The following is a 17,878-nucleotide window of genomic DNA, read 5'->3' as shown; positions in this document are numbered from 1 at the left end:
TTGGTTTGGAATTGGTGTTGGACAGCACAATATTTCCGGCATACATTTTACCTTCGTTTTTTTATGTATGGTGTTTTTACTCCACTGTGAAGCACTTTGATTTCCACCTATTAAAGGGGAAAATAAAGTTTAAATTTGTATTATTATTGTTGTTGTTCTTATTATTGTTGTTGTTATTGTTGTTCTTATTGCTCTTATTGTTGTTGTTGTTATTATTATTATTATTATTATTATTATTAAGGGAATGTGTGGGATAGACACATCTTTAAGGAGTCATGAATAATTAATTTATCATTACTGTTGAACTGTGACCTCATTCTGTGCTGTACTGTACTGGTTCAGAGACTGTCTCATTGATGATCTTTGGCTCGTTTCTGCTGAAATGTCAGCACATAAAATCAATTCAACGGCACATGCCATCCTACCCACTGGCACAGGAAGGGTGACTGGCCTGTTTACCCTATTTTCTGGCTGAATTATGGGATGTCCTGGATCCGCCTGTTGTGGTGGGATCATTGCCACGGCAAACACAGCCATTGGCTGAGTGAGTGGAATATGTTCCCCTGTCTGAGGCGACTGCCCTTGTTTGGTCGATGCCGCGTTGGGCTCAGTCATCAGTATCCGCAAGTGGAAGACGGTCAAGGTCCTGAAATTGTTATTTATACATGTAACCTTTGATTTGATAATGATTTAAATGTTTATATTATGGGCTGAAACACTTGTTGCAGTCAATTCTTTGGCCTGAAAACATGTATTGCATTTTTAAAATTTAAAATTTTTAAATGTATTTAATATGCATGAAAAGAATTGGAAAGAATAACCTTTTCTGTGAATTTCTTGTTGTCACAGTAGAGTTGCTATTATAAGTTGTTTTATTACATTCTTTACATTCTTGTTGTCAAGCCATCTTTTAGCAGCACTTTTGGCACTGAACAGAACTACCTTCTAGTTTCTAAGTGAAATATAGGGTTTTTGAGACTTAGAGACAAGACAAATTTTCCCTGGCAGGGCTGTTACCATAAGGACAGAACTGAATTCAATAATATTCAATGAAATGGAATGAGGCTGTTCTTCTGTTCTAACCCTATCCCTAACTGAAACACAATGTGAGAGACGCAGAAGCACTGATTCTGTCTCACTGCCTTATGTGCTTTGAGAAATCTGACTACTCATATTAGGGGTTGGCTGAATTGAAAAGGTATCTCTGGCTCATTTTAAAACATAATAAAGGCAAGCGATGTAAATGATGCATCATGCAGCTACAAACCTTTTGCTATGCAGCATAAACACATTACTGGCACATCAGCTAAATTAGATAAATAAGGGATTTCATTTAATTAATTATTTGAAATAAGTGCTGTACTTTTGCTATCATAATCCAGGTTTGTCCTTCTTCCAGCTTATTCTTTCACATCGTTAATTGCTTTCATTTTTTATGTTGTAGTTCCTTTCATTCTAGTTTAATGTCTGAATTAACCTCATTATACCAGAAATAAAACGACCACTGACAAAAAGAGAGTGCAAACTGAACATGTACCGTCAGTACCAGTTTACACCCGTGTGTCTGGCTACAGGTCTCGACCAGCGGAGAGAAGGTGATTACCGTGCGTGTGAACTTGAGAATGCTGCGGAACTATGTCACAAAACCGAACGCAAATTCAGGGAGACAGGGGTCACCTGCCTTCCCGAGCTCGCCTCTGTCCCACACGCTGGACGAGGATCCTTCCTGCTTGTGTGATGCCGAAGGTGTGGATCCAATTTTGCAGGATTGTGGATTAGCGCGTGCAAACTCCCGGGTTTTACGAAAATCTCGTTAGGGGCTATTAGCGCCGCTAATCGGATGTGCGTAGCTGCCTAGACCCTTCCAATCCCCCTTCGGGCGTGTTGCCAGCTAATCTTAGAAATGAAGTTACGGCTTTCTGTCTTCCCACGCTCCCTTTTATGCTGCAAATGATATTTCAAAATGATATTTCTTATGTTTCGGTGTTGGCGAGTTGTCGACATGCATTGGCGACAGTCGTACCTTCATGAACCATGTGTCTGCCGCATGGTGTAGATGTGCCCGCAGGATTCCTTAAGCAAGGTCAGCCCACCTTTTCTTATATGCACAGGTGGCTCCCCAGTTATATCTGAGATGCAGGCCATTGGACAGTGCTTAAAGCTAAATTGCACGGTCACAGGTTTCTCTCGGTTCTGTGAAGGTTTCTGTGCAATGTAGACAACAAAACGGCATTGATGCAGTCAAATAAATAAACACTGTAAATGTTAATCGCACCAAAAAGGACAACTTCGTCCAGCAGATAAACTAAGATTGCAGTTGTTACTTTTATGCCTCAGGCAATTAGATATGTTTGCAAATATGTGGCACAAATTTCAAGTTAGTTTTAATTTGACACTGCATTTCCTTTCTGTAGGCTATATTTCAGGTTCACTGTGATTTGAACTCATTGGCCACTGGTAATAGGACTGTATGGTGTTCTTATGGATCTACTGAAATGCATGCAGGCGATCCACAAGGTGAGCTGTGCAGTTTATTGTGCCGCAGAAGCTGCCGCTGGCAGACTGTATGGTAGATGGCCACTGCAGGAGCCAGTTTCGAGCAGATCCCTGCTGATTGGAGGATGCTACAGCCAATTACGTCTCTGTGACTGGGCCTGTTAGATCTGGCCCAATTAGCACAATTAGATCTGGCATGGACAGGGTGTGATTACAGACCATGGGGTGCCTCCTTCAGCACGATATATTGGCTCACAGCCCACTATAAATCATTTAAAATTCAATATAACCCTGTCCATGTTGACAAATTAAGTTAATTTATTTGTTCCATTAACTTGTCTGTACACAAGACATGCTTGCTACTTCAGAAAGCACTCAGCGTGTAGTTATTGTTTACTTTTTCTTTCAAACATGTAATCAGAGTTGATAGAATCAGATGATAGAATCACTCAGAAAATGATCCGTTGAATTTAGACTGTGTCGCCCCCAGCCAAGTGCCGGCATGCACTGTTCATAAAATAAAGTGGCCTGTTTGGAATAATAATACCTGTAAGCACTTATCATCATAGTTAATGTATATTTTAGAGCAGAAAACAAATCAACTAACTCTGTTATTAGTATCTCCAAGATAGCAGACAAAGTACACAAGACTTCCATTTTACTCAGACTCCTGCAAAAAGTGGCCCAGTTCTGATTTTTATGCTCTTATGTGACATGTGTGAGTGAGTGGAGTACACTTACATGTGTATACAACATGATACTTAAAGTGTGAGTATAAAATAAACAATACAGACCTGTATTTACTGTAATAGTTTCTTCTTCATTAATTTCTGGTGTACAACATATGATCATATCATATCACCCTCAATTGGGTATACTGGATACTATCTGAATTAAAGTCGCCCAAACCATATGACAAATTTAAGATTTATGATTGTAACAAATAACATAGGTTTTGATTTTTTTTGAAAATGCTGTGCTCTATAGCACAACCATGAGCTTCAATTGGGCCAATACTTTAGGTTTATGCTCTTGATGGGAGTGCCAATATAGCTACTAAGTTTCATCAATTTATGTCAATCTGCTTGGGAATTATTATCATTTTTGTGATAAGCCACACCCACCTTGATATTTATTAGCTTACTGTGGCCATGTTTTTTGGATTAACTTTCTTTCTTTAACTATCTTTATTTAGAAGAGGGCCTTCCAGTGAACAAAATGGCAAATGTTTCATATTGGCATGTGAAATCGTTTAGGAGATGGTTTTAAAAGGTTTTTTTTTAATTATTATTATTATTACTTTTAATCGAAATAGCAGACAATCCAATATGGCAGACATCATGGGTTCTATGGAATTATTTATTGTTCATGAGAAGTCATATCTATTGACATTGGTCTCATATATCTAATGGGGTAGAAGTATTTTTTTAATATATAGTTTGCATTTAACTGTCCACTATAGTGCCATCGTGTGGCAAGTTGGGGTGAAATTCACTGCATGGCTACTGTCCCCAAGGATCTCCCATTGTGAAAAATCATCAAAAGTTATGAAGCGGTTTTGCTTTAATTGCCAAAAACTGCAGAAGACATAATAATAATACCAGCAAAAACAATAGGGTTCCTTCAGCTTCACTGCATAGACCCCTAATTACCTGAGAACTGTGTTTTAAATACCATTTATTGTAAGATTATAATACTGTTGTTCTGCTGGAAGAGTAGCATGCATGTGCAAGGTAAACAATCATAATAATGATAACAATAATAATCATAATAAATCTTTATTTACATAGCACTTATACAAATCAAACTTACAAAGTGCTTCACAGAGAAAATAGAGAAAATATTTCAAACATTGAACAAATAAAATATGAAGAATATTTAAGTATTTAATGAAATAATGAGATAATTAAATAAAATTGTATTATATAATTAGAATCAATGGTGTTTAAAACACAGTTCTCTGGTAATTATAACTGTGTTATAATAATAATAATACATCTTTATTTATATTGCACTTCCAAATAACACTTACAAAGTGCTTAACAGAGAGAACATTTAAAACATATTTGTAAAAATATCTAATGAAAAACAATAATGAGGATAATGAAATAAAATAAAAGACAGAAGCTAAAAGCAAACTGAGAAAATAACAAATATAACTATATAAGAAAGCTAATTTAAACAGTTTTTTCAAAAGCATATATTCCCCATTGTACATGAGAAAAGTTAAAGTACTTAACACTTAAGCTTAAAAAGAGGCTAATTGTCCTGTGGTAATGCATGCTGGGATATATACAGATTAAATGTAAAAAATGCCATGTGCAGTTCTTCCAGAAGCTACAACCACAAATGTTGTTCTTTCACATTTCACACTGGCTTTTAAACATTGGTTTTTGTGTTTAAAAGCCGTCATCCTTCTAGCCCGTTTCTCACTTGCCGATCTCCAAATACAGTGTTTCAAGTCACAAAAGTGGTGTACTAAAGTAATTACTTTTCACAGAAACTGGACAATACTTCCAGCTTCCAACATTAGCTCACTGCAAGTACATCAGGTTGCACAGCATGCTAACTATGCTCACAACACTGGTTCCAGGAGTGACAGGTGCACATATACAGTGAAATGAAACCTTTGTAATCTAAGACATTTTTAAATTTAGGTTTAGAATACTATATCTTAAGGATGTTTTCAAGTTTTTTTTTTTAAAGTACATCTTATTATAGCCTTAGGCCTACCAATATCAGTGGGAATCTACAACAGCACCTTATCTGTCACAGGAAGAAAATATGTTGGATCTTTTTTTAAATAGTTTGTAACAAACTATTTAAACAATTCATGTGGTAACGGTAAATGGCACTAGAATTCGGATTCTGCAGAGTTGTCAATTAGCTATCAAGAACATGAGAAAAGAGAAAAGACATTTAACAATGAAAAATGAAGCAACCATTAAGTATTGCTAGGATGCTAATTTACTAGCTTCTTCTACCACCTAACTAGCTGCAAGCCACACACTATATCACTATTAATATTTATAAAAATTTAGCATAAAATAAAAAAATGTTATAACTGTTATAAAAGAAGATTTTCAATTCAAAATTGGCATACTATTGTATGAAGTGCGTTTGGCTACCGAGATTGTGAAGTGTTATTGCAGCCAATCGGCTGTGTCAGTCACTCTAATCCGCATAACTATGGCATGTTAATATTTCCAAATTTACTGCACCCCTGACCACAAAAATGCTTTGCTAGATATAACATGTTGCAACTAAGATATTTGCCTGATAAAATGCTTTTTATCCAGATATTTAACCTTATTTATTGGTTTTGTAAATTGACTGTTATAACCTGTTGCTAAGGTTGCATTTTCTTTTGTTTATTTGGGATTATGGATACAAAGTTTCTGCATAGTGATTTTGAAATGTAGCGAAGCAAAGTACCTGGATTACTGTACTAATGCACACTTTACTGTGCCTTTCAACAAACATAATGCATGGCTGTCAACCAATCAGAATTGAGTACTTATCCAAGCCATGTTTTAAATTTGTGAATAGGCATGGTAGTCTGGGTACATTGCCTCATTGCTGTTCAAAATCAGTATGCAAAAACTTTAAAATTGTTCTAAAGTTTTATCATAAATAAGTGAAATAATTACCAGCTTAGAAATCGAATAAATCTCAAAATGGCTGACACCTTCAATGTTTCTGCGTCCATATCCCCAAATCAATCAATGGAAATGTAGCATCATAGCACCATGGGTGATATGGGTGTTTCACCCATGTGAAAAAGTAATTGTCCTCTCAGTTACTCAGTCAACCAATGAACCAAATGGAATTGATAATTATATTCAGCTGATTGAACACAGTCAGGCTTGACTGCAGTCAATCATGTTGAATATAAACCTCACTCATATTCAACCTTACCATCAGTGAAGTGGTAGTGAAGTGGTCACCACAAGTTTCTACAAGCCGCTATGCCATGATTAAAGGAAATTCCAGAAGAGATGAGGGAAAAAAAGTTGTTGAAATTTATCAGTCTGGAAAGAATTATGGAGCCATTTTGAAGGCAATGGGACTCAAACCGGACTGGGACTAAAGCCGCAGTGAGATCCGTTGTCTCTAAATGTAGAACGACTGGAACGAAGGTGAATCTTACCAGGAGTGCCCGGCCTGCCAAAATTTGTCGAAGGGCACAGCAACAACCCATCCAGGAAGACAGAAGATCCCAGAAGAACTGCAAGAATTGCTGACCTCTCTCCCCTCAGCTCAGGCTAGTGTTCATGACTCCACAATAAGAAAGAGACTAATGGAGAGTAGCAAGGCGGAAACCACTGCTAACCAAGAGAAGCATCTTACATTTGCAGGAAAAGTACTTGGATGATCCCCTAGTTTTTTGGAGTAATGTTCTATGGACAGATGAGTCAAAAGTGGAACTTTTTGGACAACATGGGTCCTATTATGTCTGTCATGAAGTAAATGCAGCATTTCACAATACGAAAATCATGCCAACCGTCAAACGTGGTGGTAGTGTGATGGTGTGCCATTATTCACAGAACCATGAACCATGACAGAACCATGATTTTTTCTCTGTACCAGAAAATTATTTCGGAAAATGTCTTGTCATCTCTCCATGAGCTGAAGCTGAAGCATAATTGGGTTATTCAGCAAGACAATGATGTAAAGCACAAAAGCTATTCAACATCTGAATAGCTGAAAAGAAACAAAATAAAAGTTTTGGAGTGATCTGACTTGAACCCAATAGACATGCTGTGGCAGGACCTCAAACAAACTGTTCATGCTCAATAATCTACTGGCTTATCTGAATTAAAGCAGTTCTGCAAAAAAGAGTGGGATAAAATTCCTCTACACTTATGTGAAAGACTGGTAAAATTACAGGAAGTGTTTGGTTGAAGTTACTGCTGCTAAATGTGGTGCAACCAGTTATTAAGTTTAAGGGGGAAGTTTCCTTTGGTTAAATGCATGTTTGGTAACTCTTTTCATTAATTGAAATCACTTTTAAAAATGTGTTTTCTGTTTAGTCAGGTCCCCTTTTGCTAATATCACATTTTGTCTAAAGATCTGAAACCATCAATGTGGCAAATATGCAATAACAGAGGAAATCAGGAAGGGGGCAAGTACTTTTTCATGGCAATATATGGTGACAGTATTCAAGTGCCACTACCAGCTGCGTCATTGGCCACCTGGTGTCTATAAAGGTAGGATGACCTTAAGTAGAAATTAATTCTTAAGATAAATTCAAACAGCAAGCAGTCCAGCAAAGAGTGTTGGGTCTATGGATATGACTAAATCCATAATGAAAATGCAGTGCATGTTCTATTGGATTTGGCACGCACATTTTAAAAATATGTGCGTATATACCTCTGTATTTGTGAACTGCATCTGTACTGTTTGCAGCAAAAGCAGCAATAGGAGTGTCATTTGCAGAAACAGCATTATGCTCACACAAAAGCAGATCAGTCCCAGTTCAGAATGAGGTAGCAGAAAAGCACTCACAATACAATATTATATTGAAGAGGCAACACATTCTGGAACCGTTTTAAAATACTTGAATTGGAAATGGGGGAAAAACATTAGTCAGACAGACATCTTACATTCATGTCTGATCATTCAACATAATTTCAAAACAATCAAACCATATGATTGATTTCTTACTATGCCTCACATTTGGGGTTGACAACACAGAGTGTAGCCTGCATATTTTCAAATGCACTGACACTTGAAAAATGAAATCCCCCTTCTCCCAATTAATTAAATTCCATTTCGAGCAGTTATATTATGATTCTTCACTGTTTTAAAGTATGTGTATTTCTTGTTTTCTTCTTTTTATTAAAATGCTTGAATTTGAATGAGGGTAGCAAAGAAGGCATTTTCAGGAAAAATCTGAGGAAGTTTATTCAGATCCTACATGAATGCAGCTTAACATCCAACTCGCAAAGCCTAGATTGGTAATCATGTAAGAACAAGACTCAAGAATGAGGACAAGGAGCTGAGGACAAGGAGCTGACAGACAAGGAACTGACAGACAGATGGACAGCTGCTGTCATGTCCATGCCAACACCTCATTTGCTCTCTGCAAATCTCAGTGGCAATCCTTGGAACGCAAAACCAGAAGTCTCAACAACCAACGTGAATGTCAAATGGCCGATTATGACCAAACTTAACCCCGTCAGTTTGTCTCAATCTCCTTCTTGCTGGCAACCTCTGTGTATAATCCCCAGTGAGACTTCTTAGTAGAGTATAAAACCACACTCAGGGTACTTGGAAAGGCACACCACAGGACTGGCACACCACAAGAGCTGACAGTCGGAGGAGACCTGACGTCTCTTCTCCCCTCCATAGATCTTCTCCCATCCTTTCTCAAGAGCCCACACAAGCCAAGATGAACGGCACTGAGGGTAAAAACTTTTATGTCCCCATGTCCAACCGGACGGGGTTGGTGAGAAGCCCATTTGAATACCCCCAGTACTACCTAGGAGAACCGTGGCAGTACAAGATGCTGGCTGTCTACGTGTTCTTTCTCATCTGCTTTGGCTTCCCCATCAATGGCCTGACACTGGTGGTAACAGCTCAGCACAAGAAGCTTCGGCAACCTCTCAACTTCATCCTTGTCAACTTGGCTGTGGCTGGCTTGATCATGTGCATCTTTGGGTTTACAATAACCTTCTACACCGCCATTAATGGCTACTTCGTCTTTGGGCCGAAGGGCTGTGCCGTTGAGGGCTTCATGGCAACTCTTGGAGGTGAGACCATCCTCTAGACTCCAGAATTCCAACCTGCTGTGCTGATCGTTGTTGTGCTATATGAATATGTAATAGCAGACTTAAATGATTCTTGCATTCTATTCTAGTGCGTTTACAACTTATTGCTGGATGTGTGTTTATAACATAACCAATGGTGAAGGGCATTAAAACCGAGGTGAAGCATCTTTGAGTAAATTAAATTAATTGAATTACTTTCCTTTTTTGACTGCAGAAGGATTATATCCCTTCTCTATGACATTGTTTCACTGCTAATGAAAGTTTTTGAGCAATCAATAATAATCACACAACAGAGTGGAAAACCAGCCAGGCTGCCACTGTCAAGGTTGAATTGGCAATCTCTTATCAGTCCCTGCTGTACATTGTTAACCACCACCATCTCTCTTCCCTTGCACAGGTGAGGTGGCTCTCTGGTCCCTGGTGGTGCTGGCCATTGAGAGATACATAGTGGTTTGCAAACCCATGGGCAGCTTCAAATTCACCTCCACTCATGCTATTGTTGGTATTGCATTCACCTGGATAATGGCTCTGTCATGTGCTGCCCCACCCCTTTTTGGCTGGTCCCGGTAAGTCAGGCATTTGATGATAAATCAGCGGCCACACTGCATTTGTATTTTTCTATTGAATATGTATTTTTACAATAGCAACAGTTAGGTGTACAACTTCACAAAGAGACCTGACCTTTCCTCCCGTTCAACACAGGTACATGCCTGAGGGATTGCAATGCTCCTGTGGACCTGATTACTACACTCTCAACCCAGATTACCACAATGAGTCCTTTGTGATATACATGTTCGTTGTTCACTTCTTTTTGCCTGTCCTCATCATCTTCTTCGCATATGGCAGCCTGGTTTGCACAGTCAAAGCGGTAAGAGTCACACTAAATTTTTTGGGGCAAGTGGGAGCAAAGAACATATTTGTGGGAAGTGAAGTCATTGCTGTTGTTTCCTGTAAATATAGGAGCCCTGAGAGAGCGGCGCTCCCTGCAAAGATTTTGTATGTTAGCTTGGTTCCATGAGCGACCATATTACATCACACCTATTGCCCATTTATTTTTTAAGTACAAGTTTTGGTTTTACAAAATTAAAAGGTGGTAATATATAATTTTGTGTGACAAGCAGTCCGATATAGATTGCCAGTATAAGGTGCCTGTAGCAAACAATACTATTTCTTGTGTGTTTAAATAGTTGACTCTGTTGTACGGCTCTCTTGACCTTGTGTGTCTGTCCTACTCTCTTCCTCCTCAGGCTGCCGCCACTCAGCAGGAGTCTGCCTCCACCCAGAAAGCAGAGAAGGAAGTGACACGCATGGTCATCTTGATGGTGCTGGGTTTCATGGTGGCCTGGACCCCCTATGCTACCATGACTGGCTACATCTTCTTGAACAAGGGAGTAGCATTCAGTCCCCAGAGCATGGCTGTACCAGCCTTCTTCTCCAAGAGCTCAGCGTTGTACAACCCCATCATCTATGTGCTGCTAAACAAACAGGTGAGTCCGGCATTCATGGCAATATAGATATAACAGACTCTCAATCCCAGGTTTCCACAAATTCCAGGTTATTTTTCACTTTTTATACTGAATGACTACTCAACTCTGGACCTGGAGGGTTCTTTAAACCAGTAACATTCAGTAATCAGGGATCAAATGTGTTCAGTTCAGATTGTATCAGGTCATTATGTTCCTGGGCAGAATAGAGCCTTGACGATAGCAGCATAAGAAACTGTAGTGCTGATATTTTAACGTCTTTCGTTTCCTTTAGTTCCGTAACTGCATGCTGACTACCCTCTTCTGTGGAAAGAACCCAATGGGTGAGGAGGAGACCTCTACAACCAGCAAGACAGAGGTCTCTTCAGTTTCTCCAGCATAGAAACATCCCTCTGTCTCCACCTTCACTCAGCTCTCGAAGTTCTCACCCTTTTTATTATTTTATGAACTGTATCAAAGAAACTTCTATTTCTATGATTTAATGGATATATGTATGTTTTTTTAAATGTATATATATATATTGATTTGACTTTGAAATGAAGTGTTGATATTTTCAAGAGATATGGCATCCTATCTTTCAAATATTATATAATCATCTTGCCCTGACCTGTAGCTCTCCAAAGCTCTGGCTTTCTGTTAGCATAAAGGGAATTTGTGACAACAGCTTTCTAAGGAACAAAGCAAAATTATTTCTTTTTTTACTCTTTTGTTACTTGCTGTTATGGGAAGCAATGTCATTCCAGTTCACAGACATCTTCCATGGGTTTGTTGCCTTGCATATAGTGAATGCAGGACATCAAGCTGAGTCGTTGTACTGTGATTCTTGCGGTATCCACTGCTGACACCCCTCCCCCTTTCTAAGCAATCCCTTTAAGACTGCATCAGCTCTTGGTCCAGGATGCAAAGCTAGCAGAGCCTTTTAACAGGATGGGCAGTGAATATCTTCACCTGCACCAAAGAGTGACAAAGAAAGTGGGCAGCACAGGACCTAAATTAGAGTTAAGGCTCAATTAGAATCTACTTCTTGGTGGTTTAAACTCCAAGGCTGAGAAAATAGAGTCTGCCCACAAACACAGGGGCAGGGCAAACCCAGCATAAGAGATACATGATGCAGCCTCTTAGCTAATCTACACGAAACAAGGTAAAGTTGAAGATCCAGAGCTGGTCTTTTACATTTTTCATGTTATGCCACACAAATTGGGAGCGTAGTTCGCCACAGCTCAATGCCCTCTTAGTGGTGAGGCATTAAGGGAGACTGACAGGTCCACACGCTTGACTCAGAGGACTGCACTAATGTTTCGGTTGGTTTTGATGAGGTTTGTGATTTTATTTTTGTGTAATTATGGGGCTGTCAATTCTTTTGCTGGCCTGATCAGACCATTGATTGCTGTACATATTTTATAAATGAATATAAAATATAGTAGCCTACTAGACTAATGAATTCATGCATCACAAATATCTGTCTCTTGTTGTTTATTGAAGCATCTGCAAATAATTACGCATAATTATATTCCAATTTTCAAAATTTGTTCTGAAGAAATCGTGTTTAAACCGTTTAAAATTATGTTACACCTTCACTTCAGGCAATTTAACTGTAGTTGTGATCTTTGCATTGAACAACCAAGTACCGCCAAGTCTAAATGTTCTATGCTACAGAATCCGGATAGCTGGGCCAAATGGTACAAATGTCCTTATTCAAACACAACAAAGCTGTCCAGTTTATGAGAGCTACTACCTGGACTTCGTCGTTGGGCTGTGTTACTTCTCTGGACCCGTACCTCAACTCCGACACGTCCAGCTGAGCGAGCTGTGGTTTCCGGAGTTCAGGGAGGAAGTAACCAATCTCCTCGTGTCTTGGGAAGCTGTAGCCACCCTTGGCTTGGCCAGGTTCCCTTGTCTGCTAATCCGTGGTGCTGCATGCTCCTTTCCTGCTTGCTCCTGCCAGCGCCCTCTGCTGGTTCCCACTGGTGCTTGCAGGCTTGACAAGGACTACTCGCTGAGCCCAGGCTGTCTTTCCCTGCCGAGTCTATACGGATGTGCTCGTGTTAAATCACAACTGAAACAGAGAACACACGGCCCTCCCATCCGCTGTTTAAATTCCCAAATGATTAAACTACTGCTTTCTTTGGGCTCTCTTCTAATACCCCTCAACAGCCAACATGGAAGCGAAGTACCCCATGTTGGAACTGCTCAGTCTACAAACACGCTACTGCAGGTTTCCTTCTCCACCCCGGCCGCCCAAAGACTTGGACGTTATTCTGTGCCCGAAATATCTCCACCGTGGCAGCTCAACTCGGAACTTCTCTTATCACAAGTTAAACTCTATTCCACCCTTCTGGTCTATGACCCGCCACTCTCTCACTGATTGGTTGTCTTCCAGATGAAAAACTGACCTCAGCTCTCTGCGACCAGTTCCTCCAGCACCCGCTCCATTTTCAAACTTTCAAACTGTTCAATGCGTGATCTCTGAACATTAAATCCCCCTTGATTTGCGATTTCATAAATGACAAACATATAAATGTATTGTGTTTGACTGAGACATGTCAACTGCATAAAGAATTTTTTCATCTGAATCAGGCAACTCCGATGGACTACCCTTGCATTTATAAGCCCCGCGCTACTGGCCGAGGTGGCGGTGTTGCTGTTATTTATTGTTGTGATGTCAAAGCAAATGTAACTATGCCAACTGGCTCGTCTTTTGAATGTCGTTTTTAAACTGTCTGGTTCTCAGGTTGGCGGCTGGTGGATGTTAATATCAAGCCCTGCAGGTAACACCGCTTTAAACACTGGAAAAATGAGTCAGAATGTCCAACCTTAACCAACGTTTTATAAGATTAATTTGATACCAAGCTGCTCATTATCCATTGTAAGCTGACAAATTGGTCAGCATAAAAAAATAAGCCATATCTTTGCTGTCACGTGATCCTTGTCTTGGTCCACATTTGACTTTTGACATTTTTATGAGTAAAATTCCTAATAGATAACATTTGATCACACATTCCAGTGTGGTATCAAATGCTATCTGCTAAGAGCTGAAATAACACTGTTAGAGTTGAATTAACACTGTTAGAGCTGAATTAACACTGTTAGAGCTGAATTAACACTGGACATTTTACTGTGCAGCTTCTCAGTGCCAGGCTGTATCATTTATCCAGTGGAGTACTCACCCCTGAGGTGAGTACTAATTAACCTGGGAAGATGCTGAAGTGTGTCTATAAACCTGTGCAATGTAGTCTAGTACTTTGGTTCTGGTAGAAGGGCTCCCATTTTCTCAGCATTCAGTTTCAGGCCATCACTACTCAGTCAGTGACCAAATATAGCTAATATAAAAATGTCCTGATGTTGTATTTCTGTGGTGTCTTAGGCTGAAAATACCCAGGTATTTGCCATTGCAACATCTATTTCTTCAACTGTGCAAAGTGGGTTGTGTGCTCTTTTGATTGCTTTGTTTATGTCTTGATCCAAATGATTTGCTTGACCACTGTAACTGCAATTACTGAACCTTTCTATTCAGTGCAATTCCTCTTTATACTTCGCTTTGTGTACTATAAAGACTCTCCTGGGTGTAGGAAAGTTCCTTTAGCAACTGGAAGGACCTTGACACCAACTTCAATGTGGTGGTAAACAGGTAAGCGTCCCAGCCCTGTGAATAGATCTTTAAAATAATGGAGAATATCTTATGCTACACATTTGAACTTCACTTCAGATTTTCTGCATCAGGCCTAGCTGCTGAAAAGTGGCACATCCCAATAAGGTTGGAACATCACTTTTCATGAATGGCAGCTGAATATCACACTTCCTCCTGTGTTCACAATTCAGAACTATTTGATCCAGTGGTGAAATCTGGTGGCCAAAATTGCAAAACAGTCTGCATTCAAACTCAGTGAGCCAAGAGGATATTTAAATTTAACTTACATTTGACTTACATTTGTGTTTATCCATTTATCCAAAATTTTGAATACCATGTAATAAAAAAATAATGCTGAATACTCTGGTCGTACAATAATAATAATAATAATAATAATAATAATAATAATAATAATAATAATAATAATTCATTAATTTAATTATTATTCTGTCAGGGATTTGCCTAGCCTAGTCATTAGCTTAAGCTCAGCCACAAGCATCTGTATCCACTCAAAAATATTTTTGGTGAAAGAGTAATTTGAGTAATTATGACTCTTAGAAAATGAATTCCCAAGGGTTACCTTTCAGAAGAGATCAAGATTATATCTGTAGTCAAAGGGGTTCCAGAACAGTAACCATTTTATTTTTGGTATGTCCTTTTCAGGCTTCTGTTAAAAAAGCGGACGATTGAGAAGGGGTTAAAAATACTGAGAAATAAAATCACTATAGGGCTCCTATATTTACAGGAAACAACAGCAATGACTTCACTTCCCATGAATGCGTTCTTTGCTCCCACTTGCCCCTACAAATTTAGTGTGATTCTTACCGCCTTGACTATGCAAATCAGGCTGCCGTATGTGAAGAAAATGAGGAAGACGGGCACACAGAAGTGGCAGCTGAACATGTACATCACAAAGGACTCATTGTTGTCTGGGTTGAGAGTGTAGTAATCAGGCCCACAGGAGCATTACATGGATGTATCGGTGAAAGTGTCCGCCTAACCATTATTTTAAAGTAAAAATATATGTAGCTTATATAAAAATACAAATACAGTATGGGCTGTTGATGATCATCAAATGCCTGACTTACCGGGACCAGCCAAAAAGTGGTGGGGCAGCACATGACAGAGCCATTATCCAGGTGAATGCAATGCCAACCATAGCATGATTGGAGGTGAGTTTGAAGCTGCCCATGGGTTTGCAGGCCACTAAATATCTCTCAGTGGCCAGCACCACCAGGGACCAGAGAGGCACCTCACCTGTGCAAGGGAAGACAGATGGCGGTGGTTAACAGCAGGGACTGTTGTCAATTCAACCTTCAACAGTCTGGCTGGTTTTCCACACTGGTTTTGTGATTATTATTGATTGCTCAAAAAATTTCATTAGCAGCATGGACTGCTGGTAATGCCATAGAAGGCAAGATAATGTCATAGAGAGAAACTATGCATATAATTTGTATGCAGTCCCAAAAGGAAAGTATTTCAATTTAAGCAAGGATGCTTCACCTGAGTTTTAACGCCCTTTAACATTAATGATTTTGTAAACACACAACCAGAAATAAGGTGTAAACATGTTAGAATAGAATGCAAGGATCAGTTAAGTCTGCCGTTAAATATTCATATAGCACAAAAGCCAATAGGTCAGCACAGAAGGTTGGCATTCTAAAGTGTGTAAAGGATGTAAATATCTCACCTCCAAGAGTTGCCCTGAATGGCACAGCCCATGGGCCCAAAGGCAACATTGCTGTTAATGGCAGTGTAGAACGTAATTGTGAACCAAAAGCCAAACCATGATCAAGCCAGTCACAGTGAAGTTGACAAGGATGAAATTGAGAGGTTGCCTGAGCTTCTTGTGCTGAGCAGTTACCACCAGCATCAGGCCATTGATGGGGAAGCCAAAGCAGATGAGAAAGAACATGTAGGCAGCCTGCACCTTGTACTGCCATGGGTCTGCTAGTTAGTATTGGGGCTATTCGAATGGGCTCCTCACCAACCCCATCTGATTGGACATGAGGATATAAAAGTTTTTATCCTCTTGAGAAAGGATGGGAGAAGATCTATGGAGGGGAGGAGAGAAGTCAGGTCTCCTCTGGCAGTCAGCTTCTGTGGTGTGCCTGTTCTGCGCTTCCCAGATACCCTGAGTGTGCTTTTATACTGCTCTTAGTCTCAGTGGGGATTATACATGGGGGTGGGGGCTAGGGGGTTGTCAGCAGGAAGCGGATTGAGAAGAACTGACGGGTTTAAGTTTGGTCATAATCAGCCATTGGTCCGCGTTGGTCATTTGGCTTATGATTTTACTTTCCTAGGATTGCCACTGAGATTTGCGAGGTTTAGAGCGCAAATGAGCAGTTAGGGCATGGAAAGGACAGCAGCTGTCTATTTCTCGGGTCAGCTCCTTGCCCTCATTCTCAGATCTTGTTCCGACATGATCGGAAATCTGGGCCTTTCAAGTTGGATGTTAAGCCGCATTCATCCAGGATCTAAATAAACTTTCTCTGATGTTTCTTGAATATGACTTATTTGCTACCGTCCTTAAAGTTAGGGAATTTTTAAAAAGAAGAAAACAAGAAATACACATACTTTAAAATTGTGACCATTTGTTAATTCAATACTGTTTGAAATGGGATTTCATTAATTGGGCCAAAGGGGATACACACACACAGACACACACACACACACACACACATACATATGTATGTGCGTGTGTGTGAGCGTGCGTGTGTGTGCAGTGAACATATTTTTTGGGACAAAGACATTTTTTTCTTCTTGATTTGGCTCTGTACTCCACAATTTCAGATTTGTAATCAAATAATTCAAATGTGGTTTTTGCATATGTTTTGCTTGCAATGCCTGCTTGCTTGCTGGCAATGCCTGCTGTGACCCAGACACATCACCAGGTGCTGAGTTTCTACTCTGGTGATGCTTTGCCCAGCCTTTGCAGCAGCCATCTATAATTCCTGTTTACTGTTTTGTGGGCTAGTTGTTAGTAAAGTTTTCTCTTCAGCATATGAAACACGTGTTCAATTGGATTCAACTCAGGTGTATAACTTGACAAGCCAAGGGTTTTTCTATTTTTGGCTGTAAAAAACTTCATCATGCTGTTGACTGATGCAGCGTCCAATGAGTTTGGAGCCATTTGGTTAAACTCAAGTGGATGAGATGCTTCTGTACCCTTCAGAATTTATTCTGCTACTATCAGCAGTTGCATCATCAATAAAGAAAAATGAGTCAGTACCCGTGGCAATCACACATGCCCAAGCCATAACACTCCACCACAATCTGTGTGGAATTTACCTTTTGCTAATTTACATTTATGCCCCTTCCTTCTACTAACAGAACTCAACCTGAAGAATCACTTGCAGCTCACTTTGTTAATCCCTTTTATGAATTTAAAAGCCTCAATCAAATCACCCCCGCGTCTCCTTAAAGTTTCAAGTTTAGTTCCTAAACTTGAAGAGGTTAAGCATCTGAAGTCTTCCCTCGTGCAAGGCGGTTTATGG

General features: G+C 39.7%; 1 protein-coding gene and 1 pseudogene across 1 annotated transcript; one reads left to right on the top strand and one right to left on the bottom strand.

Moving 5' to 3' along the window:
• Positions 1 to 8,772: 8,772 nt before the first annotated feature.
• Positions 8,773 to 12,209, top strand: LOC135234843 (green-sensitive opsin-1). Its single transcript, XM_064299829.1, has 5 exons — positions 8,773 to 9,251; positions 9,667 to 9,835; positions 9,972 to 10,137; positions 10,517 to 10,756; positions 11,028 to 12,209. The coding sequence occupies exons 1-5, from the start codon at positions 8,891 to 8,893 to the stop codon at positions 11,133 to 11,135; spliced, it is 1,044 nt and encodes a 347-aa protein (XP_064155899.1). The 5' UTR covers positions 8,773 to 8,890; the 3' UTR covers positions 11,136 to 12,209.
• Positions 12,210 to 15,113: 2,904 nt separating this feature from the next.
• On the bottom strand, positions 15,114 to 16,805 carry LOC135235086 (green-sensitive opsin-3-like; annotated as a pseudogene).
• Between the last annotated feature and the right edge of the window lie 1,073 nt (positions 16,806 to 17,878).

The sequence above is a fragment of the Anguilla rostrata genome, chromosome 11 (assembly GCF_018555375.3).
Source record: "Anguilla rostrata isolate EN2019 chromosome 11, ASM1855537v3, whole genome shotgun sequence".
NCBI classification, from domain to species: Eukaryota; Metazoa; Chordata; class Actinopteri; order Anguilliformes; family Anguillidae; genus Anguilla; species Anguilla rostrata.
This window is presented reverse-complemented; position numbering and strand designations above follow the sequence as displayed.

Coding starts and splice junctions, on each gene's coding strand:
- LOC135234843 (XM_064299829.1), top strand. CDS start 8,891: ATGAACGGCACTGAGGGTAAAAACTTTTATGTCCCCATGTCCAACCGG. Junction 10,138..10,516: donor TGGTTTGCACAGTCAAAGCG/GTAAGAGTCACA, acceptor CTTCCTCCTCAG/GCTGCCGCCACTCAGCAGGA. Junction 10,757..11,027: donor ATGTGCTGCTAAACAAACAG/GTGAGTCCGGCA, acceptor CGTTTCCTTTAG/TTCCGTAACTGCATGCTGAC.